The following is a 26,758-nucleotide window of genomic DNA, read 5'->3' on the forward strand; positions in this document are numbered from 1 at the left end:
TAATGTCGATCCCAGTCAACATCTGTCTGCGTGGCAGGCGCAGGGAATGCGGGTTTCATGACGTGGCAGCTGACGACAAAGCCATGTCGAGCGGACACTGGCGGTAAGTATGTGAGAGGAGCAGGCATGAACAGACATCTCGGTCGTTTTTTCTGCCAGTTCCCGTGGTCCCCGACAAGATATGGCCGCCACCTACATGGATGGATGGAAACAACTTTATTTTAAATCCGGCAAAGATTAACGACCCGGGCTCAGGTCACCCATGAGGAGACTTCGAGGCCTTGCCTCGCCACCGCCTCTCGGGCCTACTGGACTGGCCACTCTTGAGGTTGGAACTGCGCAGAGCGGCGGCCCACTTCGACGCACTGCCATTTTAGCTGATATAACAGGACATTCCCACAACATGTGTGAGAGCGTCGCTTTAGTTACCTGACATAACTTGCACATAGCACTCGGGTATTGCGCTGGGAAAACGCGCCGCAATTGCACCGGACTGGGGAAGGTTAGTGTCTGCAGTTGTCGCCAGACAACTGCCTGGAGACGTTACAGTTTGGGGTGAGGTAGGATCAATATCCGCCTCTCTATCTGGTAGTGCTTGGTGATGTCGCTGTACCTGACTAAGCGTTCTCGTGTGTTTCGAACCAGGAATTCCGAACTTAAAGAGGGGGTTTCCGATTCTGCGCGGCGGATCAGTTGTGCAGAGCGGTGTCCTGTATACCTCGTTCAAGATAGGAGGGGCCTCGTCGGTGGGGGTAGCGACGTGCGCTGGGAACCACATGATCGCGGTGGTATCAAAGTGCTGTCGACCAGCTTTCCTTAGGATCTGAAGGGCTTCGGAGAAAATGCGCCCCAGCGCGTAGTTACGAACTGCGGATTGTGAGTCGCTAAGAGCTACCTCGCAGAGAGGGTCAGTAAGCGCAATCGCAACATCTTCGGCTGTTTCGGGTTTCGTGCTGACACTATATGCGTGCGTAAACCGGGAGTTAAAGCCTACGTCTACCGCCGTGAACCGGTGTTCTAGTGTGTATTCTGCCGAGTCAACGAAGCGCGTAGTCTTCTTCCCACCAAACGAGTGCAGCAGTGCCTTGGCAGGGGCCTCGCGTCTGGCCCCGTTATATTCGGGGTGCCTGTTTCAAGGGATAGGGGCGACGATCAGCATGCCGCTGAGGTCGGGTGGAGTGACTTGTTTCTGACCGTGTTGGACGTGGTAATTGAAGCCGAGTTTCTGCAGGATGTACCGGCCTGTGGCTGCCAGAGGCATGCGTTCCAATTGCGAGGCTCTTTGCGCATCCGCGTTTTCCTCAAGCGTGTTGTATACCCCCAGCTGTAGCAGACGAGCAGTTCTCGTGGACTCCGGTAGGCCAAGGGCGATCTTGTAGGTCTTGCGTATAAGGGTGTTGGGTTTCTCCCTTTCAGTGACATTCCAGTTGTGAAAGGCAGCCACATAAGTAATGTGACTGATTTCGAAGGAGTGTATGAGGCGCACCACGCTGTCCTCGTTCATGCCCGTGTGCTTGTTTGTAATGCGTTTGATCAGGCGGGTTGCCCCTGTAACCCTGCCTTCGGTCTTGTGGATAGCTTCTATGTTTGACCCGTTGGCTGCTATATACATGCCGAGGATGCGTATTTCCGGGACACGGGGAGTACAGGAGCCATCTTGCGTATGCAGGATTATTTCGTCACATTGGTGCGATTCGCTTGTAGGCTTGGACCGGCGGCGCGGGCGGTAGAGGAGCAGCTCCTATTTGAGTGAAGATAGTTGGAGAGCAGTGTCTTGGAGGTAGGTTTCGACTGCAGAGCCCGCTGCTTTTAAGGTACATTCTATCTGACCGTCACTGCCCTTGTCGAGCCACAGGGTGATGTCGTCTGCATACAAGGCGTGATGGAGGCCGTCAATCTCGTTGAGGTAGGCCGGGAGACCCAGCACCACGAGGTTGAAAAGGAGCGGGCATATGACCGATCCTTGAGGAGTGCTCGTGCTTCCCAGTGCATGTTCGTCGGATGTCATGCTGTCGACCGCGAGGGTCACTGTGTGGCGCGACAGGAAGTCTCTGATGTAGTTGTAGCTACAAGCACTGCAAATTGGGGTCTATAGAATATACGCGTTGTGAAGACGGATCGTTTCTTTTCTTGTTGACTGTCTCCTGTGAATCGTCGATCGCCAAGGTGAAGAGACGTGACTGGGGCGTCGGTCCGGTTTCCTCATGAAGCTGTAGCCGGTCTTCATCGGCGGGCGAGAGTGGAGCAGTTTTATGTCGTAGGCGAAAAAAAAAAATTTGGGCTGACCCCTCTTTCATACGAATCGGTAGAACACGAAAGTGAAATGTGTCCTCACAGAAGCTGTCGCATGCTTGCTTGGTGAACTCACTGTTCACTGCCGGCGACCGTGCTGAAGGTTTGCTTGGCGAGCGGCGTCCAGCTGCCGCGCCGCGCCGCTTTGGTGACGGTACGAACATTTTTGTCCGACTCCGTGGTGTCTTGGGCAGCGTTGAGTTGCGACCCGCACAGCTTCAGGAATGAGATTGGCAGAGTTCGCAGCGTGCGCCGCGAACGCGCGAAGGCGTTCTGGTTCACGCTCGCGTGTCTCTCGCTGTACCAAAGCGAGATTCGCCTGCCGACGCCGTTGCTTTTCTGCGCCACTTAGCGCAGCAGTTAGGGATTCTTAGTTGGTGCCATCGCAAGCAAGCAGTAGGCGAGGTGTAAGCACTGCTGATGCATGTTGAAACTGCACTCGGATCCGTAGGCGACGAGGCGCCACAGGCTATTCCGACGCGAAAGACAAACCATGTGCGCAAAGTGCCAACACCAGAATATATTATCATAGAATAAAGAACCAACTTATATTATGCTATACTGCGTTGGAGCCTCCGCTGCGCTGGCTGCGCTGTGACTATCGAAGCGCTCCCTGTCGGTGCTCGTTAGTGTCACGATGTAGAACTTCGCTTCACCGCTCCGGCCTCCATCTCACTTGCAGCACTACTGCCGAAGGTACAAGGCGTAGCGGTATATTGGGGGCGAGCTCCATCACTGGAAAAGCTGGCGCCACCGTCGGCGTGATGTGGCATGAAGGATCACGTGGACACAGCGGCCGCGTCGGCTGCTTCGGAAGCGCCGAAGCGAACTGAAAACGAAAGATTAGAGTCCCACTTGCGCTGCGGTTCGGATTAAGTGGTGAGGTTTTCCCGCCTTGGGGTATCTGATTGACAGTATTTGAAAGCCCTATAATAGGTAGTGGCTGCTTTTGGAGGCGTGCAGCATGGTAGGCTACTGCTCGGTGCCGCAGCGCCGGACGTACGCAACGGAACCCGGAGTCAGCCTTATCCACACGTAGCCGCAGGACAAGAAGCTGCGTGAAGCTTGGCTCGCGAAACTTAGAACCGGAAAACAGCCATCGGCTACAACTAGGGTATGGAGCAAGCACTGACGCGAGGAAGATTTCTGCTACGGCGTCAGGACTGCGATGTTCGGCGAGTAGCAGAAAACGCGCACTGAGACGCTCGGGCGCGCCCGCTGCCCGGCTAATGTCATGACGCTTAATTTGGTCTATGGACTTGTTGATGGTAGATTCCGGCAAGTTGACTAGAATGGAAAGCGAGCGGTAGACGCACATTAAGAAAAGGCATGGCACATGGTTATGTTAGTGTTATGAAGTACTGGATTACAAAACAGAAGGAGCGGGAAATCGCACGCTGAAAAGACCGATAAACATACAGTGCGACGCAATTTGAGAAATAATCTCGAAACATCCAAGAATTTAGAAGAAAAGAAATTGAATCGTCGGGACGGCACATCACAGTCACCGTAGGCGTCGAAGTCTATAACAAAATTATTTTTCAACAGCTCTGATAGCATCCATGCAACAATGGTTGCATGTGTACTGTCAAATGCTCGCATTCTGCGGCCTAAAGCTCACGGCATGGTGCGAAAACGCCCTCGCAGCGAAAGCAAAACATTGTGCGCGCACATGCATGCAGAGGCGCAGTCGGTCGCTACGAACCCATGCGATCACCGCATTGAGGCTTCATTCTGTTATGCTCCATTCGGTTATACAGACAGCCTACTATAAGAACATATTTCCCATGGCATAGTTTACTCTCAGCGTTTGCCTAGGTTTCACGCAAGAAGCCGGTTCGGGAGACTCTATCGCAGTGGCTGGACGCAGTGGCGTTCACGGTATGTATTCGGTAATGACATAGCGTCTGTAAACGATTCTGTGGTTTCAGTTTGCCCAAGATTATTTTTATGACAGTAAAAAATTTCCCTCGTTTTGAGAGTACTTACAGAAGTATTCAGGAGGGCTGCCGCCTGGTGTTTTTATTGAGCACCGCAAGCCAAACGCGCCGCGTTATCCCTCACACTACGCAAGGGTGGCGCTTCCGACAGATGGCGACTCCTTAAGTCCTCGCCCCCAATAGTTTCGGGCGTAACTGGCTGATTACTGGGTATACACTAGAAAGCTTTATTTTTGATCGCTTCATGACACGGCGCAGTGATACGTGACATGTTAGGACGTTTGCACATGCACGTCATGGACCGAGAATTCCTGCGGCAGTTACCGCCGGTAACCGTAATAGCTACCATAACCGTGATGAAATATAACAACATGGCAGGCGCTCAAACAGCGCCTATACCACCAGCTTCGATCCGAATTCGCGCTTGTTACTGGCTCTCCGCCCTGTCAGAAAGAAACCACCGGCAAAATCTCTAATTGCTAAATCTCATCTCAAGCTGAGGTCAAATCATTAGGCATGTTTCGTCGTAATTATTGAGATCTGCTGTTTGTTTTCACGCTGCTGGGACTAAAGACACGGCGCCGAGCCGTAAACTGGGTTGATTTCTAGTTAGCAGATGGCGCCACAGCTGTTTTAGCTTGAGAAATTCAGTTCGGTAGCTTCTTTGCGCCACATGGAGAGCCTGGGAATGGCTGGTTCGGAAATGTTTTGCCGAAACGACGACCGATGCTGGACGCGGGACGCCGTCGCATTTCGGCGCCACGGGACCCTTAACGCGTTTAGTAACAAAGCGGGAATGTGAGCAAAGGAGCGAGGAGGGAAATCGTGGGAATAATCGGATACTTCATGATGGAAACCACACTGTCCACAGTAACGCAGGTTATGCAAAACACGGTAACACAGATTTATTCACAGATGATACAGACTGGCTTCCAATCTCTCAAGAACGAAATAGAGAACCAGATTCAGGCTCTACAGACCATAATGACACAATCCGGAGAAAGTTTCAGTCAACGCAAACACATGCTAGAAGAAAGAGATAATGCTCGCAAGAGACCGAAGTACCCTGCGAGAGAAGCCAAGATAATGCTGACCCTATAAGCGAACAAGATGGCGAGGCTAACTAAAGAGGAAGATGACTACAAGCAACACCCACGGCTCTAAATTTGGCAATGGAACTGTCATTCTATCCAAAGTAAGAGAAGCAACCTTGTACAATTCTGCAAGCAGTTTGACCCAGATATTATAGCCTTACAAGAAACCGAAGCTGAAGACTTCAAGGTCAGTGGTTACCTAACTCACGTCACTGACGGTAAAACGAGGACAGCAATCCTGACCAAGAAGGCCATCAACGCTCAACGACACGACATCCAACACCGCGTCAAACACACCCTCGTCGAAATCTTACCCGAGAAAAAACAGCAGCAAAGCTTCTTTGTGTTAAACGTGTACAGCCCACCAAAGGACCACCTAAAGGATCTAGACAAGCTGATGAGAGAGGTGAAGAAGCTGAGCAAGGGTAACGGGCTGATAGTCGTTGGAGATTTTAATGCTCCCCATGTGGCCTGGGGTTATGCGGCCTCAAAGAAAAAAGAAGACGTGCACAACGTAGCCCAACAACACCTCCTCACGCTACTCAACGACCCGCAGACACCCACGCGCATCGGCAACAGTGTATCTAGAAACACCAGCCCCGACCTCACATTTGTACACGGACTCAAACAGTATGAGTGGAGCTGCATGAACGAGAATCTGGGTAGCGACCATTATATAGCGCAAATGATCATTCCGCACCACAAAGCAACGATGAAGATCGGAAAAGCCAAGATCACGGACTGGCAGGCCTTTCGAAAAGATGAGAGCGCCATTAATGCGACGATAGACGACATAAAAATATGGATCAGAGGAGTCGTGGAAAGAGCCGCGAAGCATACGAGGACAATCCAGCTGTCGCAAGTCACCCCCGTGGTCGACCCCCACTTACTCCACCTGTGGGAGGCGCGGAGGGGTCTCGCCAAACGCTGGCAGCGTAACAAGTGCAACAGAAACTCAAAATTCGAATCTCTAAGCTGATCAAGAAAACGCAAGAGTACTCTGAACAACTTGAAAGAAAGAACTGACGCGAAACATGTAACAAGCTTCAAGGTACCTTAAGCAGCAGCGCACTTGGGCGGTGCTCAAGACTCTCCTATCAAAGAAGGAGAACAAGAACGCCGCAAAACAGAAAGTGCAGAGACTCATACACAACCACCCGGGGAAAGAGGAAGACATTATCAAAGAAGTGAAGGAGAAGTTCCTCGGTACGGAGTGGAACATAACTGTAGATTCGCACTTCGACGAGTATCGAGGCAACCCAGATATAGAACTGGATCGGTCCTTCACAGAAGCAGAAATCGAGAGGGCCTTGAGCAAGCTCACCCGCATCACGGCGCCGGGGTACGACAGAATAAACAAGACACTCCGGAACCTTGACGGACCCTCTGTAGACGCGCTCTTAAAATACATCAACGAGTACTGGGAACACGGTAAAGTACCACCGGAATGGAAACATGCCGAGGTAACCACGATACCTAAACCCAACAATCCCATCAGAGTGCAGAACCTTCGACCTATATCCCTAACCTCGTGTGCTGGAAAACTCTACGAGCACATGGTGCACAACCGCATGATCGAATATCTCGAAGACAACGGACACGTCCCAAACACTATGTTCGGATTTAGAGCTCACCTGTCCGCGCAAGACGTGTTGCTGCAAATCAAGGAAAAAGTCATCGACAAGCTGGACACGCGTAGCAAAAGAGCCATCCTCGCACTTGACGTGACAGGGGCTTTCGACAACGTGTCACACGAAGCCATACTGCAGCACATCAACGTATATAACTGCGGCGAAAAAATATATAATTATATCAAAGCTTTTCTGAAAGAACGGACAGCCACAGTGGGGATAGGCAACTTACGCTCTGAGAAATTCGACATACCGCGAAACGGAACGCCACAAGGCTCCGTCATTTCGACGATGCTATTCAATCTGGCGATGAGCTCGCTACCCAAGCAACTGAAGCAAATAGAAGGGATTGGTCACGCAATATATGCTGACGACCTCACCATCTGGACTACGGGAGGGTCGACAGGTAAACAGCAAGACGCTCTGCAAGAAGCGGTTCACACTACGGAAAAGTACCTGGAAGCATGTGGACTGACGTGCGCTCCTGAAAAATCGGAGCTCTTGGTGCTAAGAAAGCGCACAAGAGGCCGACAACCGCAGCAGATACCAGACCCCGTAGTAAAGGTGGGAGGCATCATGATTCCGCAGGTTACGACGCTCCGCATCCTCGGACTCCTGATTCAAAAGGACGGGGCCGGGGGAGCAGAGTTCGAAAAAATTCAGAGAACAGTGCAACAAATAACCCGCCTTATCAAAAGAGTGACGAGCAAAAGTCAAGGAAGAAGACTGCGCGAAAATGATACAAGCGCTGCTCACGAGCATCGTCACGTACGGGACCCCATACGTTGACATGACGAACAGTCAACGAGACAAAGTAAACGCCCTCAGCAGAAAATCCTACAAAATTGCCTTGGGCCTGTCCCCCTCCACGTCCACAGCGAAATTACTCAAAATGGGAGTCCACAACACGTGGGAAGAGCTCGTGGAAGCGCACAACGTCAACCAACTGGAGAGACTAAAGCTGACAAAGACAGGAAGAGCCCTGCTGCAAGATCTGATCTACCAAGTCGAGGATGAAAGGCACTTACCTCAGCGTATCCCACACGAGATAAGAGACAAGCTACACATAAGTACCATTCCCAGAAACATGCATCCCGAGTACGACAAGGAAAGGAGACAGGCGAGAATACAGGCGCTCAAGCGCATACTCGAACGCACCAACAGCAAAGAAGGAAACGTGAGATATACGGATGCAGCTGCGTACAGTACTAACGACCGATTTGCAATCAGCGTGGTCGACGAGAAGGGCGAACAACTTACAGCCACATCCATACGTGCTAAGGACGCGAGCACAGCGGAAGAGGTGGGCATAGCCCTGGCCATCGCAACGTGCAAGAATGCCATCGTTACCGTGGTGACGGACTCGCAAGAAGCATGCAGAAGGCATATGAACGGAAGGATTGGATAGGCAGCACTTCAGGTCTTGAACACCAAGATAGAAGCAGCACAAATCCTCTGGACGCCGGGACACGAGTCTCTCGCGGGGAACCAGGCGGCGCACGCCGCGGCTCGAGATCATGCACGCCGAGCCATCTCCGACGCGCAGAGAACACGGACCAACGACGGGGACGAGGATGATAAACGGATATCCAAGAAGTACTCGGATATCTTAGCGCACTACAGGAAGCAGAGGGGTCGCTACCCGCCCGGGCATAAGACGATGAGTAGGGATCAAGCGGTAACCTGGAGAAGACTACAGGCGGGAACCTACCCACACGGAACACTGCTGCACGCCATGTATCCGGGCATCTACGGGCGAGACTGCAAGTTCTGCCCGCCCGACACGCCCAACACCTTGCGCCATATGGTGCTTGGGTGCAGGAATAATCGAGAAGCACCACCATCATCATCACCACCAGGCGATAACATGCAGAAAGAGGCGGATTCAGAAGAATTGGAAGACCAGTGGGAGGCTCTGCTGGTGACGCAAGACCCTGACAGCCAGCTGCGGTTGGTGAACAGGGCTCGGGCGGCGGCAGCGAGCCATGGCTACCTGGACTGAGGAGGCCACCCACCTTTGGGCTGAAGAAGCCTGGTCTCACAATAAAGTTTATTTCTCTCTCCCAAAGTATGTCGCCCAGAGCTTTGGGTATTGATATCCATCAAATGCGTTTAACGCGCGGGCAAGACAAAAAAGAAAGAAAAAGACCGTAAGAAACAAAAGAACTAAACGGAATTACAACACTAAGTTTAAAAACCACACATGGTTTTGCTCGAAAAATGTTTGCTGTGCGCGGTATCGTTTAAACGAATTTGAATGCCTAGCTCCCACTTGAAATCAAGTCAGAGGCAGACAGTAAAACCTTGATGCAAAATAGGAGTGTTAAAAATACGCTAGCATAAAGGCTTGGTCCACGTACATCGCTGCCAACGGCACTGTACTCTAGGAGACTATAGCCAGTACAGGTTCGTGTCACCGAGAATGCTGTGCCAGAGTTCGACGAATGCTTTCACGTATTTTAGCATGAGTATGCGGAAAAAATGAAATAAATGTAAAGTTATTTAAAACGGAATTATCGAGACATTGCATGCAGCGATGTAAAGATCAAGCATTGTGCGATGAAGCCGAACGAGAGTTCAAAGAAAAATGAGAATGAATATAAATATATCAGCCTAAGCATGGAAGCCTTGAAGATGAGTGGCAGTACTGCAGTGCATTCATCTATGTACTCTACAGTCTGCACTGCCTCAATGGGTTCAAGGGTGTTCCTGGAGGACAGTCGAAAGCTTCGGCAAACTCTGGCACGAATTGGAAGCTCGAGTCACACAGTCCGAGCACGCTTGCCTTTTGCGTGACCTCACATTTCATATAGCAGGCAGCGATGAACAAGAGCTGCCTGTTTTCGTATGATTCCAGTCCCATAAGTCGATCGCCATCCTGCTGCGCACCGCTCATGTAGGCGCTAATCAGTGCTTTGCTAGTGATAATCTCGGCCAAGGCAACCATGGCGTTCTGGTCGTGCAAGAAGCTTCCGGCCATGACGCAGTCCAGCAAGGCGCTGATGTGCTTGCGCCTGGAGGCGTCCAGCAGGTAGGCGGAGATAAATAGCATGCCCAGCGCCTGGGCAACTCCTAAACCCAGGCCTCCATAGTTAAGCGCGGGAACCAGGTCGAGGTTGAAGTGCAGGAAGGTCAGGGAGTAGACCATCACTTGAAAGTCTTCTCCCGGCCGCAACGCGGCAAACTCGAGCGACGCGATGGCGCTTACGACGGCCTCGTCCCACTCGCTCCAGTCGGGCACCAGGACTGAATTGCGCCAGTTCGCAACAAACGAGTCGCCCAAATCCAGAGATTGAGGCGCGAATGAATGGTTGGCGCCATGGCTCGCGCTGACTTCACTTTGGCTGCGGAACGCGCCGAACGACGTGTCCAGCGAGCGCCAATCAGTTACTACAGCGATGCTCTCGTCGTAATGAATCCACGTCGATAGTAGCTGGTGCACGGCTTCGCGAACCCGGAGAGCAAGTTGTCCGGCAGCGGTGAGCGTGTACAGGTTTAAAGCCTTGTCGCTGTATTCGTGGGAGAGGGCGTGTCTCGAGAACCGGTAGGCTCTGCTCAAACAGAAGGCACCTTGACGAACCAACGCTCGAGCGTTCGTTCCACCGTAAAACGCTAGGATAAGGTCTTGGTTCGAGTACAGCGCTGCCACCTGCACTGTGCCCCAGGAGACTAGCCAGTACAGGTTCGTGTCACCGAGAATGCGCCACAGCTCGACGAATGCTTTCACGTATTTTAGCATCAGTACGCGGAAGACCAAGTCGCCGGTCCCATTGAAGTCGAGTTCTGCGAGGACGCGGCGCCAGCTGCTCTCGGAGAGACTCTGCGACCCCCACCTGCTGAAGGTGCCAGGCGGCAGGTCTACTGGCGCTGTCATGACGTTGTACACCTGCGACAGCTCGCCCATGGCTATCTTCTCAATGTGAGTCAACTCCCTGAAGGTCGCTTCGTCGCCCGCGTCGCCGTTTTCAAAACTATTTTTGAGCGCGTAAAAGAAGTCTTCCTTCTCGACTAATGTCCTCTGCATCGTGAACTGATGGTTTAGCTGCACGAAGGACCCGCCGCGACTGATGACCACTACATCACGACCATCGACCTGCATGGGAAATACGCGCAGGAAGACGTCCCAGCCGAGCTTGACGCTTGCGTACAGGGCCACGCGAAGGACGTCGACTTTGGCGGGACGGCGTGGCCACGTGATGCCGGCTTCGGCGAGGGCTTGCCTCACGGCGGGGAGTTCGTCTCTCTTGCCCTGGGCGACGTCGTAGCAGCTCTTGTAGGCGGCGGCCGCCCTCTGCAAGTCATTCTGGCCACTGCTGGGGACCTTGATACGGCGCACCAGGCGCCCGATACGGTCCAGAGTCTCCCACACGAGGTCGTCCTGCACCGAGAGCGCGCTCTCTCGCCGCCAGCCATCGCAGACGAAGTTGGTGAAGCTGTGGCAGGGACTGACCGATGTGTTCAGCGAGGAGGCAAGCCGGCGCCCGTACTCGAGGCACTCGTGCGTCTTGCACGGGACGCTTCTCACGTCTGGTAGGAACATTCTGCTTAGCAAGAGGGCGAACACGATTGTGCAGGCGATGAGTGCGATGATAGCCGTGATGAACCACTGAGGCATTGACAGGCCAGTTTCGGTGACCTGCGAGTATGGTGTACGCATTTAGCTGCTACAAGAATGTACAGAGGATTAACCATAACGAACGATGCCGCGCACTTGCCGAGAACAGATCAAAAGAGAAAAAAATACTAACCAAGAAAAATTATAACAAATATTCACAATCCTATAAGCGCCTAGCTCCCTCCGCCATTGCCTAAAGACATATTCAAGCAGGTCGGGCAATCCTCGTAAACTGCAAAATGTTATGAAAATGTATGAAGCTATTCCGAATAATTACGTTGCTCTCGTACAAAGAGTGCACCATGTTTAAGAAGCCGGCATTCTCTGTGCTTCCGCCAAGAATTTGCAAAGAAGGCTGCTTTCTTTAGCGCAGTGAAATAAAGAGCACTCAGTGTTCCGCCTAAGATTTTCGGGGTAAGGACAAAAGGCGAACATGACAAAAACGGTGAAAGGCAACTCAGATGCTTTTTTTTTTTCTCTCAGGAGGGCTTGCCAGGACTCGGCCACGGCAACTTTGTTCCCTCTGCCTAATTTGTAGATAACACGAATACTTTTTCTAAACTACCTAAGCCAGAATCACCGCAGAAGATAAATATGTAGTCTCGCAGTATTACACTTCTGAACCAGCAAGTAATTGCTTGGGAGAGGGCCAGATGGTATTGCATGAGTAGAGTTTTAAGCACGGAGTCGACACAGGGGACAGAGTAGCGCGTGTCCATAGGTCTGGTTCCCTGTCAGCTGTGTCAAGTTTGCGCTTCAACTCTACTGCAGCAAGCAAGTCACATTAACCCAGTGGATGAGCTTATTTTGATGCTATAGAAGATGAATTGCTTTCCAGGGTTTTACGTGCCAAAACTACGATTCGAATATGAGGCACGCCATAGTGGGGGACTCCGTATTAATTTTTACCAACAAAGGATCTGTAACGGGCCCCCAATGCACGCGGACACGGGCGTTTTTGCATTTCGCCCCCCATCGAAATGCGGTCGCCGCGGCCGGGAGGATCTCGTGACCGCGGGCTTAGCAGCGCAACACCATAACCGCTAAGCCACAGTGACGGGTCTACAGAAAGTAACGTATATGTGACACGAAAAGTGCCTTAAATGAAAGGAAAAAGTCCGTCGAGACACCACTTTTGAATTCACATTGCAGCTTTCGGTTCCGTCAAGTATAAAGTGAACGAGTAGGCGAAGCAGTTGAACAAGATTTTGAAGATTCCCTAGTTCACCGTCCGCGCAACCACTGACATAATGGAGGTGTGTCGGGACGCATTTGGCAGTCCTTTGCTGATTTGGTTTTAGTACTTCACAAATCCGGCCCAGCGTAGATGTCTTTAATGAAGGACGTGCCCCGACTATACAATACAGGAACAAGATAATCGCTCTAGCACAAGACGCCGATATCTGAAACCTACCGTGGACTTGCCAAGGCCCACAACCTATTCTGGAGCCCTTGCTCAGTCTTCCTTGTCCCCGGAGTTGACCGGCATTCTGACTTCAGCAGGTGTTTTCATGATGGCTCTCATTAACAGAGCTCTACTTGAGTTCCTACTTGATGCACGATTGCATCAATCTTTATTAGCTTCTTTTGATTTATCTAGCCTTAAGATAGCCTACCTTGAGTAAGCAAGAAAACAGATGCCTGGTTGAATTTTTTTTTTGAATGCTATGTAATTATCTCTTATTAGTAGAGGATAAGAGAACGTCGGAGAAAGAATCAAGTCCGTAAAAGAATCCAACGCCCGCAGTTTTGAACCTATAGAGAAACGGGGGAAGTAAAAGCTTGGTATTATTTGCGATTACTTTCTCCTCTGAGAATACATTTTTCCTGCGTCATTCAAAAGCCCGGCCTGAACGAGTTCGGAAGCAGTGATCTGCCACTCTGCGATAAAAAGAAGGCATTAGGTTATCGACTCGAACCTCCGCGCTGTTTCCTTGTAGCGCTGCCTCTTGGTTTCTCCGACGATAATCATGACACTCCCTGCGCCACGACATATAAATCATTCGAGCATCCACCGAAAAGCACGGCTCCCAGAAGTGTTTGGACGTGATGTCAATTTAGCCAAGAGGATCGGAACTAGCCTGTACCACGGGGAGTCGCTGAGGAGGCCGCGATTGTCCAAAATACGACGGTCAGTATCTGCTGCAGCACTCGAATCGCGTGACACGATTTCTCAGACGAAATATCGCAACCTTTGGTCAATTATTCAATGCGAACAGAGCATGTGCTCGACTTTCCAAATAATTTCCTAAAACACGGGGCGGAATGCAATATAAGCGGATCGGCATGTGTACTGTTACGTTTCGCCTACAACGCGCGGTAATGCCGGCGCGGGTGCAACGGACGCCGGGGCTTCGTTCAAAGCGGCGGACATTTTGGCCCGTGCGACGCCGCCGCAACGCTTCCCCGCCAAGCGTGTCCAGGCGTGTTTCAGTGCCACGTGTCTTCGTGTGTGCGTGTGTGTGTGTGTGCCCTCGCTTGTCAAAGCGCGGCAGCCGGGGAGCGGAGTTCCCCGAATGAGGAGCCTGGAGGTCTCTCGGCTCAACCGTTCGCGCCGTCGTGTGGGCGGGTTGGCGATGCGTCACTGCACTCGGTTCAGCAGGTCTCTCGGCTCGACCGTGCGCGCCGTCGTGGGCTCATGCTCCGCCGTCCCGTGACCTTCATCCCGTGACCTTCATCCCGTGACCTTCATCCCGTGACCTTCCCTTTTGGACCGCGACGCCGAGAGTATAAGAGCAGCTGCCCCCGGACGCCAGGAGAGAGGCTCCGATTTGTACTGTTGAGTTACGTGCTCTCCCGTCTCTCCACTTCGGTCGACCTGACCGGCCGCTCTTTTGCTATGTTAGAATAAACAAGTTGTTCTGTTACCAGTCTTCTCTTGCTTTGCCGGGACCTTCGGATGCTTCCAGTGCCCCAGGCCGCCAGGCCAACGCTACCCTTGGGGCTTGCGACCCATTGGCAATAACGGGCGTCAGCACCGAGACCCCAACAACTCGTGCCAGCGGTGCGATTCTAACATCTGGTTGCCAGCGGTGAGATCGCGACAACGGAGGCCAGCAGCGAAGAGATGCGGTTGACTGTATGCTGAGCAGCACAACGACCATCTGGGAGCAGTGCAACGAGCCCTGTGTGACGACTGGTTGCCTGCAGCGGAACGACTGCGCTGAAGTCTTGGCTGCGAGGTTTGGTGAGTGCGGGACTTTCTTCTTCTGAGTTTTGCCAGGCTTTTGTTAGTGTTAGAAACAGAGCTGGTAATTGTGGTTGTCGTTGCTGCCGGGTTAGTTTGCGGCAAGACAATAGTAGGCAGTAGAGAAAGCAGCATTCAGAGCAGCCATGGATTTGAAGTCGTTGCGCAAACCGAAATTGCTGGAGCTTGCAAGAGAGTTGGGTCTGGATGTCTCAGACAAACTCAGAAAACCAGAACTGCTAAGGGCTATTCTTGAGTTAGAAGCTGAGGATGACGAGCTGTCGGAATGCCTTGAGACCATTGAGGAGAGGGAGACGGCAAAAAGACAGGAGCGTGAACTTAAAGAACAGAAAGAGAAAGATGAGCGCGAACGTAAAGAACAGAAAGAGAAAGATGAGCGCGAACGTAAAGAACAGATAGAACGAGAGCAACAAGAGAAAGAAAGAGAGCGCGACCGTCAACACGCTTTGGAAATGAAGCGTCTCGAGTTAGAGATGGAACGCGCTCGTAATGGAAGTCAGGCACACGGTGCAGGAGAACGAGTATTGTTCAAAATGACTGACCTGATGCGGCCGTTTAAGCTTGGAGAGGACATTGGTTTGTTCCTGGTTAACTTTGAGCGAACGTGCGAGAAGCAGGGGTTCTCTCGGGAAACGTGGCCACAGCGCTTGCTCACTTTGCTACCCGGCGAGGCGGCCGACGTAGTCGCTCGCTTGGAGAGAGAGGAGGCAGAGGATTTCGACAAAGTGAAATCGAGTCTGCTAAAAAAGTACCGGCTGTCAGCGGAGGCGTTCCGTCGGAAGTTTCGGGAAAATGAGAAAGGCAAAAGTGAGTCATATACAGAGTTTGCCTACAGGCTTATGTCAAACATGCAGGAGTGGCTCAAAGAAGAGAAAGCGTTTGGTGACCACGAGAAAGTTCTGCAGTGTTTCGGGCTAGAACAGTTTTATAGTCGGTTACCTGAGAACGTGCGGTACTGGGTCTTGGATAGGCCAGACGTTAGTACGGTGGCTAGAGCCGCTGAGTTAGCCGAGGAGTTTGTGACGCGTCGGGCTCGCGGAGCTAAGGACGGTCAAAAGGGTGAATTTGGCTCCAAGTTTGAGAGGCCGAAGTTCACACCCATGAGAGCAAAGGGGGATACACGTAGTGCGGATGCGAGTGAAAGCAGTCCGACCGAACGTAAGGAGACGGCGGCAACCGAAGCCGAACGCAGAAAGCGGTTCGAGACGAGGCAAGCGCGCGTTTGTTATACGTGCCAGAAGCCGGGTCACTTTTCGGCGCAGTGTCCAGAAACAAAAACACAAGTCGTGTTTTTGTCTATATGCAGCACTGACGAGAACATGAAGCTTCTCGAGCCTTACACGCGAGACCTCCTCGTGAACGGGAAAGAGTGCCGAGTGCTTCGCGATTCCGCAGCTACAATGGATGTAGTTCACCCCTCTTACGTAGAACCCGATATGTTCACGGGCGAGTGCGCATGGATCAAGCAAGCAGTGGAAGCTCATAGCGTGTGTCTGCCGGTAGCAAAAGTGCTTATTGAAGGACCTTTCGGAGCACTTGAGACGGAGGCCGCAGTGTCATCTATGCTGCCCCCCCAGTACCCGTACCTATTTTCGAACAGGTCCGATCAACTCCTGCGCGAGAAGGGGCTTTTGTTTGGTGAGGCTAGCGTTCAGGCCTTAACCAGATCGAAGGTTCGGGAGCTCGCTGCAAAGGCGGTAGTTGCGGGGCCGACGTTGTTGAACGATGAGAAAGGGTCAGAGGTGCAGCAAGCTGGTAGTCAGAGCACGCCCGAACGGGATAAAATTGAGCCTGTAGCGTTAAAGGCACCAGATACTGGAGAGGAAATTCCCGATGCGGGAAAGTTAGAAGAGCTTCCGGTCGAGCTTCCGGGACTAGGCTCAGTGACGAACAGGAAAGACACCGATCAAGTCATTAGTGACTTAATAAGTAAAGCATCGCTGTCGCCTGAGCAGAAAACCGAACTACACCAGCTCTTACAAGAGTTTCAAGGTCTGTTCTCTGAGAGGCCTGGTAGGACTTCTGTCCTTACTCATGACATAGAACTTACCTCCCCAGAGCCAGTACGATCCAAGGCGTACCGGGTGTCACCCCGCCAGAGCGATATTATGGAGGCTGAGGTAAAGAAAATGCTACAGCTCGGTGTTATTGAAGCGGGTGAGAGTGATTATACCTCCCTTTTGATTTTAGTTGAGGTACCGGGCAAGGAACCTCGTCCTTGCGTCGACTACCGCAGGCTTAATTCCATCACTAAGGATCAAATTTATCCGATCCCTAACATCGAGGAGCGCCTTGAGAGAGTGAGTAGCGCTCAGTTTATTTCCACCCTAGATCTTGTCAGGGGTTATTGGCAGGTTCCACTTACAGAAGAGGCTAGTAGGTATGCGGCGTTCATTTCACCAATGGGGACATTCCGTCCTAAAGTTTTGAGTTTTGGTTTGAAGAACGCGCCATACTGCTTTTCAAGCCTCATGGATAAAGTGTTGCGGGGACAGCAAGAATTCGCTTTACCGTATCTAGACGACGTAGCGATATTCTCCGCATCCTGGCCTGAGCATACGGCGCACTTGCGGGCAGTGCTAACCCGCCTGCGCGATGCGGGCTTGACAGTCAAGGCTCCCAAGCGCCAGTTAGCACAGGCCGAGGTTGTCTACCTCGGACACGTGATTGGTCGGGGTCGTCGCCGCCCCTCTGAAATAAAGGTGGCCGCTGTGCGAGACTTCCCGCAACCGCGTACGAAGACCGATATTCGGTCGTTCTTAGGTGTCGCCGGCTACTATCAGAGGTACATCCCCAGGTACTCTGATATCGCGGCTCCCTTGACGGATGCTCTAAGAAAGACAGAGCCGCAAACAGTCGTCTGGGACGAGACAAAGGAAAGAGCTTTTAGCGCCCTAAAGAGCGCCCTAACAAGCCAGCCTGTGCTACGATCGCCCGACTACACAAAAGGGTTCGTTGTTCAGTGTGATGCTAGTGAGCGAGGCATGGGCGTTGTACTGTGCCAACGGGAAAATGGAGAAGTAGAACACCCCGTCCTGTATGCTAGTCGTAAGCTGACCAGTCGTGAGCAGGCGTATAGCGCCACCGAGAAAGAGTGTGCGTGTATCGTGTGGGCCGTTCAGAAATTGTCATGTTACCTAGCCGGCTCGAGGTTTATCATTGAAACGGATCACTGCCCTCTCCAATGGCTGCAGACCATCTCTCCCAAAAATGGCCGCCTCCTGCGCTGGAGCCTCGCTTTGCAACAATATTCCTTTGAGGTGCGTTACAAAAAGGGGAGTCTCAACGGTAACGCCGATGGCTTAAGTCGAAGCCCCTAACGTGGGAATCAGCCTCAAAATTGCTTGTTACTGATGTTTTTCTTCCTGAGGCAGGATTTTTAACCTATTGCTTTTGTGTAGTGTTTCAAAGTGATGATGTGCTTTTTAGTGCAATTTTTCCGATTTGTGGACGCGTTCTGAGTGCTGCTAAACTACTGTAAGGAACTAGGCAGCAGTATAAAAGGGGAAAGAGCCTGGCAGGGCTTAGTGAGGGTTGTGCCGTGCTTGCTGACTGAGCGGTTGACTTTCGGCGTAGTTCTAACGCTTGCCGGAAACGAGAACAAAAATGTCAACTCTCCCGAAGTCACTTTGCAGTGTCCTGTGTGCACCTGAACGTGAGAACGAGGCCTTCTCTGTGCACTGCGCTCAAGAAACGCCAAAGGACGCCCGACTTCGGTTATGAGCATCATCGAGCGACATCCCTCCGGACAGCGGATGCAGTCCCCTGACCATCGGGATCTCCTTCCCCCGGCGGGGCGGTCTGTTACGTTTCGCCTACAACGCGCGGTAATGCCGGCGCGGGTGCAACGGACGCCGGGGCTTCGTTCAAAGCGGCGGACATTTTGGCCCGTGCGACGCCGCCGCAACGCTTCCCCGCCAAGCGTGTCCAGGCGTGTTTCAGTGCCACGTGTCTTCGTGTGTGCGTGTGTGTGTGTGTGCCCTCGCTTCTCAAAGCGCGGCAGCCGGGGAGCGGAGTTCCCCGAATGAGGAGCCTGGAGGTCTCTCGGCTCAACCGTTCGCGCCGTCGTGTGGGCGGGTTGGCGATGCGTCACTGCACTCGGTTCAGCAGGTCTCTCGGCTCGACCGTGCGCGCCGTCGTGGGCTCATGCTCCGCCGTCCCGTGACCTTCATCCCGTGACCTTCATCCCGTGACCTTCCCTTTTGGACCGCGACGCCGAGAGTATAAGAGCAGCTGCCCCCGGACGCCAGGAGAGAGGCTCCGATTTGTACTGTTGAGTTACGTGCTCTCCCGTCTCTCCACTTCGGTCGACCTGACCGGCCGCTCTTTTGCTATGTTAGAATAAACAAGTTGTTCTGTTACCAGTCTTCTCTTGCTTTGCCGGGACCTTCGGATGCTTCCAGTGCCCCAGGCCGCCAGGCCAACGCTACCCTTGGGGCTTGCGACCCATTGGCAATAACGGGCGTCAGCACCGAGACCCCAACAACTCGTGCCAGCGGTGCGATTCCAACAGTACCAGTCTTCGAATTGCGTTTCGCAGTTTATGTAGAACAAATTGCCGCAGACTCAAATTCATTATTTGAAATGAGCACGGAGTGTTCGACTTGTCAAATCATTTTCCAACATGCAGATATTATCATTCAAACCTAGTAGTGGGGCCGCTCGGCTTCTAGGAGACAAAGCAGAGAGCTCAAAATCTGAGTAGAATTGCCAACGGAGGGTAACAACAGAGAGTTTTAAGACAGCGTAAAATGCTTGCTTTAGCGTTTGCGAGCCAGGAAACGATATTGCTCTCGTACGTTTCGAAGCACCGCACAATCTAGTCTTTTAGTATAGCGAAACCGAACGGAACGATAACGCAAAAGCAAACTGCTGCGATGTTATGTAGATGTAAACGTTCACAAAGTAGAAGTAAACCTAACGCAGATAAAATGTCAAACAAATGCACTGATGTATCCACATTTTGAGCACAGCAGTCACCACGGTGGCGCTTCACTTTTCCGCGAATCACGATTTCGCTTGTGGTCCCATCTGTACTAAATACAAACAAGCATTCGTAATCTATGGCCTTTGAGATGGGGCGGCGCACGTGTCTTGCCGCTCGCGCTGTCAAATCTCGGAGGCCATGTACGTAGCACAGCTACTCCTGTTAAGCCCAATGTCCCGAAAAATCAAGAACGAATTTAGGAAACAGCGCCCTGTTGTCACTAATGCTTTGTTAGCCAAGCATCATGACAGCAATCTAAAACAGATTCAAGCATCTGTTGGCAACGAATGAACCAAACAGCGCAGGGTGATGAATTGATATGAAGCGGGCGACCCTCAATCTCGAAGGCGCCGCCATGTTTTCCACGCTAAACCGTCTTAGCGAGCCGTGGAAGCAAGCCGAAAACAGCGGAGGCATGCAATGCGCAAACCTACCGCACCGTCTGGAGGACGCATGCACAGTTTGACCCTGCTATTTCTTTGTGTATGGCGTGGTGCCACTCGCGCTGCACTGAAACTCTTTAATTACCCCTAAGAAGATTTTGAACAGCTAGCCGTCACCATAGACACATGGACACCAACAAATTCGTGCACGCACGCACGCAGAGCCGCAATTTCCTCACCATAAAAATTTATTTGGTTCTCGTTTGCAGGCAACTGTGCAAACGAATATGGCGTCCTTGGCCTAGTGTACGAAAGTCTACTTGCCAATACATGCCGTTCTGGTGGCTGTTCATATAGTAGTTCAATAATGTTAATTATTATGTTTACGGAATAGTTTTCCACGAATAATTTGTTAAAGCAGCTAAAGCTCAAATAAAATACGGACAGCTAAAAGAACGAGGACATACAGAGCGCTGTATGCGAGTTTATATACAGGTTTTCTCGCGCGATAAATTTAGTTGGAAAAGCGCTTTGTATGAGCTCGTTCTTTCCACTGTCCGTGTTTTATTTGCGTTTTACCTGCATCAAGATGTCGCCATACCTCGGATACGGACCTATAGTTATTGAACTATAGGGTTCGTATCACATTGCTTTAAAAGTTTTTTTTTTTTCCTAGCATGGTGAACCCGAGCCACATTAGGGCCTTCGAATGCATTTGTTTATCTTACGCTCCTATTAACCAAATGCAGCAGCCAGACTTGTTCCAGCACCAATAAATATGGAAGGGAGCTTGAATTGGCCCTTGATTGAGTCGCACGAATCCAACGATAGAGAAGAACATGTAGTCGTCCTGCTCTATAGTTTCGCGCAAACAGATAACTATATTATTTTAATCTAAATTTTATTAACGCTGCTTGCAGATGCCGGTAATACCGTTGTTCGATGTTAACGCATCGCTAGAGAATTTCCTCCTCCCCCCATCTTGCATTCTATAAAAATGCTGTTCCTTTAACAAATATTAAGAGGCTATTCTCACCTCAACTCACGCTCCAGTGTTTACATTTGATTGTGCTTAATAGGCAGAGATTACGTTATTGGCATGACCTACAGTTAAGTAGATCCACAAAACCAAAGCACCATTAAGTCACGAGATGCACCTGAACGTGCTTAAATCAACTTGAAAAAAAAAAAAAAACACACTTGAGGGTAAATTATTTTGGAGACCAATACAAATAAGTTCGTCCATTCGAGAATTATTCATGCCGTAGAGAGAAATATATCCTGCATACATTTTGGAAATGTCTAATTTGTAGGTTATGTTTCGGAAATCGTTCGCTACCTCCGCGATCTCTTTTTAGGACGAGTTTGACGCGCGCATGCAAAAAAAAAAAAGAAAAAAAAAACACGCACATCGACGAGGCCTGGTTGGACGTCTTTCCGCCACCGGGCGATCCCGCTACGAGGGGTGAAAACGTCGTGCGCAGTGGACATGACTGTCTTCATCACGGACTCGTGCTTTCCCACCGCGCCCTTGGTTGCCTCTTTCCTCTGTGTGAAAGGACGCGTTGACATCATCGTTGGAGGTGGCAGGGTGGCCAGTGGCACCCGCGAAACCAGGTCCTCTTCGGGTATCTGGTGCGAAGCGGGCACCGCTGGCTCAGGCGATGCGAGCGCCGCCATCGACTCCGATGCTGCCGTCAGAAATGTCAGCGCTAATCGGGGTATCTCTGAAAAAGAAAAGGTGGCAGAACCCATCTCACGTATGAATGTCCACGGTAATGCGTTTAGCAATTAATCGATATAGCGACACAACTTTGCCATCGCCGAAACGAGTTATGAAGCGTGTTCGGCAGCGGGACTCCTCTTTTGCGCTTCCCTATAAAACTTACTCCATTCCCTAAGAACACTCAGCGTCATCTAGCGCCGACACCACGAAGCCTGCACGTGACCTCCGAAATGCATGACGCGCCGTTGCGTGCGACCGCGTGGGGACGCGTCATGCGGCAACCTGTTTCCTCTCCCACCGTGATCATGTGGAGCGTGCCAGACAGGACGGAGATCTTCGAGGTCGTGCTACATCACTATACACCTTCGGCCTGACCACCGTTTGTCCCATCAGACTGCGTTCACCAGCATACGGATCTGTGAAACTGGTTGCGTTGACATTAACTTAGATGAATAGGAGAAAAAAGCGAAAGAGGTAAACCGGTGACCAAAACCTTTTGCGCGGTCTGAAGTATGTATAGCTTATCTATCCATATATTGCATATTGATAGAACATGGCGCGAAACTTACGCGCAACAACGGACACACAGACGCAAATAAAGGAGCGTCCACCAAATTGACGTTTGCTTGTGTCTGTGTCCGTCGCTTGCGCACGTGTATAAGTATCGTGACCGTTCTACAATGGCATCAAAGCGACAACTCACTCAACAAGTGTTTTCTTGCATCGTTTCTATTTCTTATGTTGGTCTGACGTGTTTCTTTAAATGCAAACTGCGCAATACATTCGGTCGCGTTCTTTGGCGTCTTCAATGCACGAAATTGCGACACCGTGACACTGTGGTGCCACCTAAAAGGCTTTCTAGGGTGGGCGCGTTGTAAAGCACTTTTAATTGAGCGCAAGTGAATATCGAGGCCGATACGCAAGAACTCTCGTGTTTCGAGTTTAGCATGTACTTTCAGGAATACCAGTTGGGCAAATTTACTTGAGGGCCTTACGGTGTCGCTTATAACGCGTGCTCTCTTGCTTTCTCTTTTCTTCTTTGGGGAGGTGGGGGTGGAGTTCGTAAAGAAAGTAAGACAGGCAAATAAACAAATAGGCGGATGCTGGAACAAATAAATAAATAAATAAATAGGCCATAACGGAGTTGGCGCCCACCCACGCGCGTCGTACGACTATAGCCTGAACCACCAGCTACTGGCTTCATCGCCGCTCGAATGACTACAGGCGACCCCCGTGCAGGTCACTATAATGGTGCAGTATAAATACCTGAGTTAGCGATGACGCTTTGGTCCTCAGTGACACCCATACTCCCAGCGATCGACGTCCGTTCGCTCGCAGCTCGAGGGTCCTTGTGCCGTTCAGTCGAGGACTTCGTCGACGCCTCGGCCTGCGTAGCAGAGCTAGGCCGACGGGAATCCACGGACAGCGACGGGACTGCATCCTCCATCTCGGCGACGCCGAGAGAGGTTGTACTGCGTTTGCGGGCCCGCTTTGAGGATCGCCGCGAGGACTTTTTTTTGGACTTGGACTTAGCCCTGGACTTGGAGAGGCCAGAGGTTTTCTTTTCGCTCTCTGTCGCGGACCACTTCGAAGAATCCATCCTCTCGTCAGCTGCTGCTTCTTCTTCTGCCCGTGGCATGCGCCTACGAGGAGAAACTGCCATGGCGCGCGGTCAGCGTAGGGGCCTGCAAAAAAGATGAAAATAAATAACTGAATCAATCAAATTTATTTACTTTGTTAGTTAGTCATTTTTTTATTTAAACACTCTCAGGGCCACTAGGGCGTTACGGAGAGGAGTGGGTAGCACATGAATAACAATGTAGAAATGGCGGTCTTGAATGAAGGCTCGTCAGTATTGCTGGCGATAGAGGCGGGGAGGTGGTTACAGTCAGAGGCAGTCTTCGGTACGAAGGAATTCGCGCACCGGTGTGCGCGCCAGCTGGGCACGTGGACCGTCAGACTGTGACCAACGCGGGAGTAAGGAAATGTTTGAAGCGGCAGCGACAAGTTCACGCTTTAGCTTTGGAATATGAATAAAAAGTTCTATCAGAAAAGAGGCACAGTCGGGCCCCTTTCCGTCTAATTGCTAAGTCAGGCAGTTCGAGAGAATGCTTGATGGCTGATCCGCTTCCGTTGCGGACGCAGTTGCGCACAGTAAAACGGGTAGATCGATTTTGAATTGATTCAAGGGAACAAGGTAGAATCGAGTGGGGATCCCAAATATATGCGCCATATTCGAGTTTTTACCCGACGAGAGTTTTGTAGAGAGTTATGCTGAATTCCAATGGCGGAGTCGGAGCAGCCGACGGATTCCGCGAGCGAGCACTGGACCCTGGCGCAGAGCAACGCCTCCGGGTCCGCGAGTGGAACACAACCTGCGCCACCGGAGCAAGGCGGAAGCGGAAGTTCTATCACCGAGTTACCCAGTGTTATATAAGGCGTCGCTGCCTACCGCAGCGCCATGAGAAGGCGCGCGCTTGGAGCCGCCCAAGGGGGAGGAAAAAGAGGATGGAATAAACGCAGAGGATTGTGCCATTTTTGCAATGCATTAGAGACGATTGAGCACTACCTACTGGAATGCCGGCGTTTCTTCTCCATGAGAAAAATGTCATTAGAAATTACAGTGCGACAGCTTGGCTTGCCATTGAACACTCCGGTACTACTGTCTTTCAGAGCGTCTGTGCTTGGGCACTCACACAGGAATGTGTGCTTCGCCTTAGAAAAATTTATTATTGAATCAAACCGAGTTCATTGATGACCGTATTATTCTATTCATTCCTCCTCTATTGCCTCATTGATATATTATAGATAATTATTTTTTTTTCCTCTACGTAGCATGACAATCTACTGAACCGTTTCGATTTTCCCTCGCCTAAATTCATGTAACAAAATTTTAGAATTTTACCTCCATTTTCTGAACAAGTAAGCAAAGTCTGCCCGACTCTTGGCCAATCCCCGCGAGTGGGTAAGCGCCAATCTCATCAAGGACATCATCATCATCATCATCATGAGTAATGTCCGCCCGATTCATGGCCAATCCCCCGTAGTGGGTTGTGCTTATCTACAGGCTCCAAACCAAACCAAATCCATTCCTGTCGTACTGAGTAATATGCACGATATAACATAATTGGCGACGAGGATTTAACAACCCATGTGCTACCGGCTTGCCCTTCATCTGTGTCGATTGCTGCATATAATCCTCTACGATGAGTATTTCGGGGCTACAACCGCCACCCCCGTTCCTGTCATCACCTGGAGACCCAGTCATCCCATGGGAGCAATGGATTCAAGCGTTCAAGAACTACATGGTAGCGTCGGGCGCCTCCGACCTACCTGCCATGCGTCGGAAGGCGATTCTGCTCAACTGCTTGGGCTTGGAAGGACAACGCATATTCCAGACTCTCACGTCGGAGGACGACCCGCGCTTTTTGGCTTCGAGCGCCACCGGAGGGACGTTGACGACTCCTGCCCCAGATGAGTTCGACTGCGCTGTTGCGACACTTGAAAGTCACTACAAGAGCTCTGTCAATGTCACCGCAGCGCGTCACCGTTTCCGTCGACGTGCACAAGCCCCAGGTGAGACTGCGCTCGATTAAGTCACCGCGCTACGAGGCCTCGTAGGAGCGTGCAACTTCGGTGACTTGGCGGACGACATGATGCGCGACCAGCTTATAGAAAAAACTGCTAGCGAATACTTGCGTGAACGTCTTTTACTGGAAGAGTCTCTTACGCTTTCTCGGGCCCTTACCATTGCGAGACAGCATGATCAGGCGACTAGAGAAGCGAGAGAACTTGCACGACATGAAGCACAAGTGCATCACGTTAAAAACACAAACACGTCAAATAGGAGAGAAAAGCACTGTGACACGCGCACGTGCTATGAGACGCCAACTGAAAGTCGTCGAGCTCCGAAAGAGCAAGAATGTTATCGTTGTGGCTCTGGACCATCTGGCGAATAGCCCTCACTGCAAAGCTAAGACACATAAGTGTCGCAGATGTGGAAAGACTGGCCATCTGGGAAAGGTGTGCAAGTCTTCCCGAAAGTCTGAAAAGAAAATTCAGCATGTCACGGAAGGCGACGCAGATACAGCTGACACGGACGATCACATAAGTGTTTGTCACATCTGGAGTCGTAAGAAGGGAATTAATGCTGTGTTGGAAATTGAAGGAATTTCCGTGTCGTTCCTGATTGACACTGGATCATCGGTTTCAATCCTAGCCGAAGAACTTTACCGACGCCATTTCGATACTGTATTTCCTCTAACATCAACATCCGTCCAGCTCCTCGATTATTCTAAGTCAGCAATTCCTATAAAAGGATGTTTCATTGCTCCAGTTTCATTTCATGGCCGATGTGCTTCTGTCCTTCTGTACGTTGTGTCGGAAGGAACAACAATTCTTGGTTTAGATGGCATCGCGGCTCTGGATATGAAGATTCAAGGGTCACCTCTCAGGTGTCTGCTAATGACGCAAGAAACTCCTGTGCTCCCTCCTGAATTACGTTCCGAGTTCGAGCACTTGTTTGAAAAGCAGCTAGGAACTGTCAAAGGTTTCACTCACAAGGCCAGAGTTCGAGCATCTGTTCAACCAGTGGCCAGCAAACTGAGACGACTACCACTCGTCATTCGTGAGCAAGTCTCGGCAGAAGTACAAAAATTAGAAGCCCAGGACATCATTGAGCGCGTCGATTCTTCAGAGTGGGTCTCGCCAATTGTCGTAGCCAGGAAAAAGGATGGCTTGATTCGCATGTGCGTAGACCTACGAGAGCCAAACAAAGCTATAGTAGTGGACAGTTTTCCCCTGCCACAAACTGAGGAACTTTTGAACAGCTTGGCTGGTGCACAGCGATTCTCCAAGCTAGATTTAGCTTCTGCATACCATC

The 26,758-nt window shown here is 51.2% G+C and overlaps 1 protein-coding gene across 1 annotated transcript; it reads right to left on the bottom strand.

Moving 5' to 3' along the window:
* Positions 1-8,993: 8,993 nt before the first annotated feature.
* On the bottom strand, positions 8,994-23,551 carry LOC129380844 (uncharacterized). Its single transcript, XM_055062947.2, has 3 exons — positions 23,143-23,551; positions 21,561-21,877; positions 8,994-11,593 (listed from the first exon to the last, which is right to left on the bottom strand). The coding sequence occupies exons 1-3, from the start codon at positions 23,537-23,539 to the stop codon at positions 9,629-9,631; spliced, it is 2,679 nt and encodes an 892-aa protein (XP_054918922.1). The 5' UTR covers positions 23,540-23,551; the 3' UTR covers positions 8,994-9,628.
* Positions 23,552-26,758: the final 3,207 nt, after the last annotated feature.

This window comes from Dermacentor andersoni, chromosome 3, assembly GCF_023375885.2.
Source record: "Dermacentor andersoni chromosome 3, qqDerAnde1_hic_scaffold, whole genome shotgun sequence".
Taxonomy (NCBI): domain Eukaryota; kingdom Metazoa; phylum Arthropoda; class Arachnida; order Ixodida; family Ixodidae; genus Dermacentor; species Dermacentor andersoni.

Excerpts from the sequence above, each read along its gene's own strand:
- LOC129380844 (XM_055062947.2), bottom strand. The coding sequence starts at position 23,539 with ATGGCAGTTTCTCCTCGTAGGCGCATGCCACGGGCAGAAGAAGAAGCA. Across the intron at positions 21,878-23,142 it reads AAGCGTCATCGCTAACTCAG|AGATACCCCGATTAGCGCTG; the intron begins GTATTTATACTG and ends TTTCTTTTTCAG. Across the intron at positions 11,594-21,560 it reads TCCAACCAGGCCTCGTCGAT|GTCACCGAAACTGGCCTGTC; the intron begins GTGCGTGTTTTT and ends CCATACTCGCAG.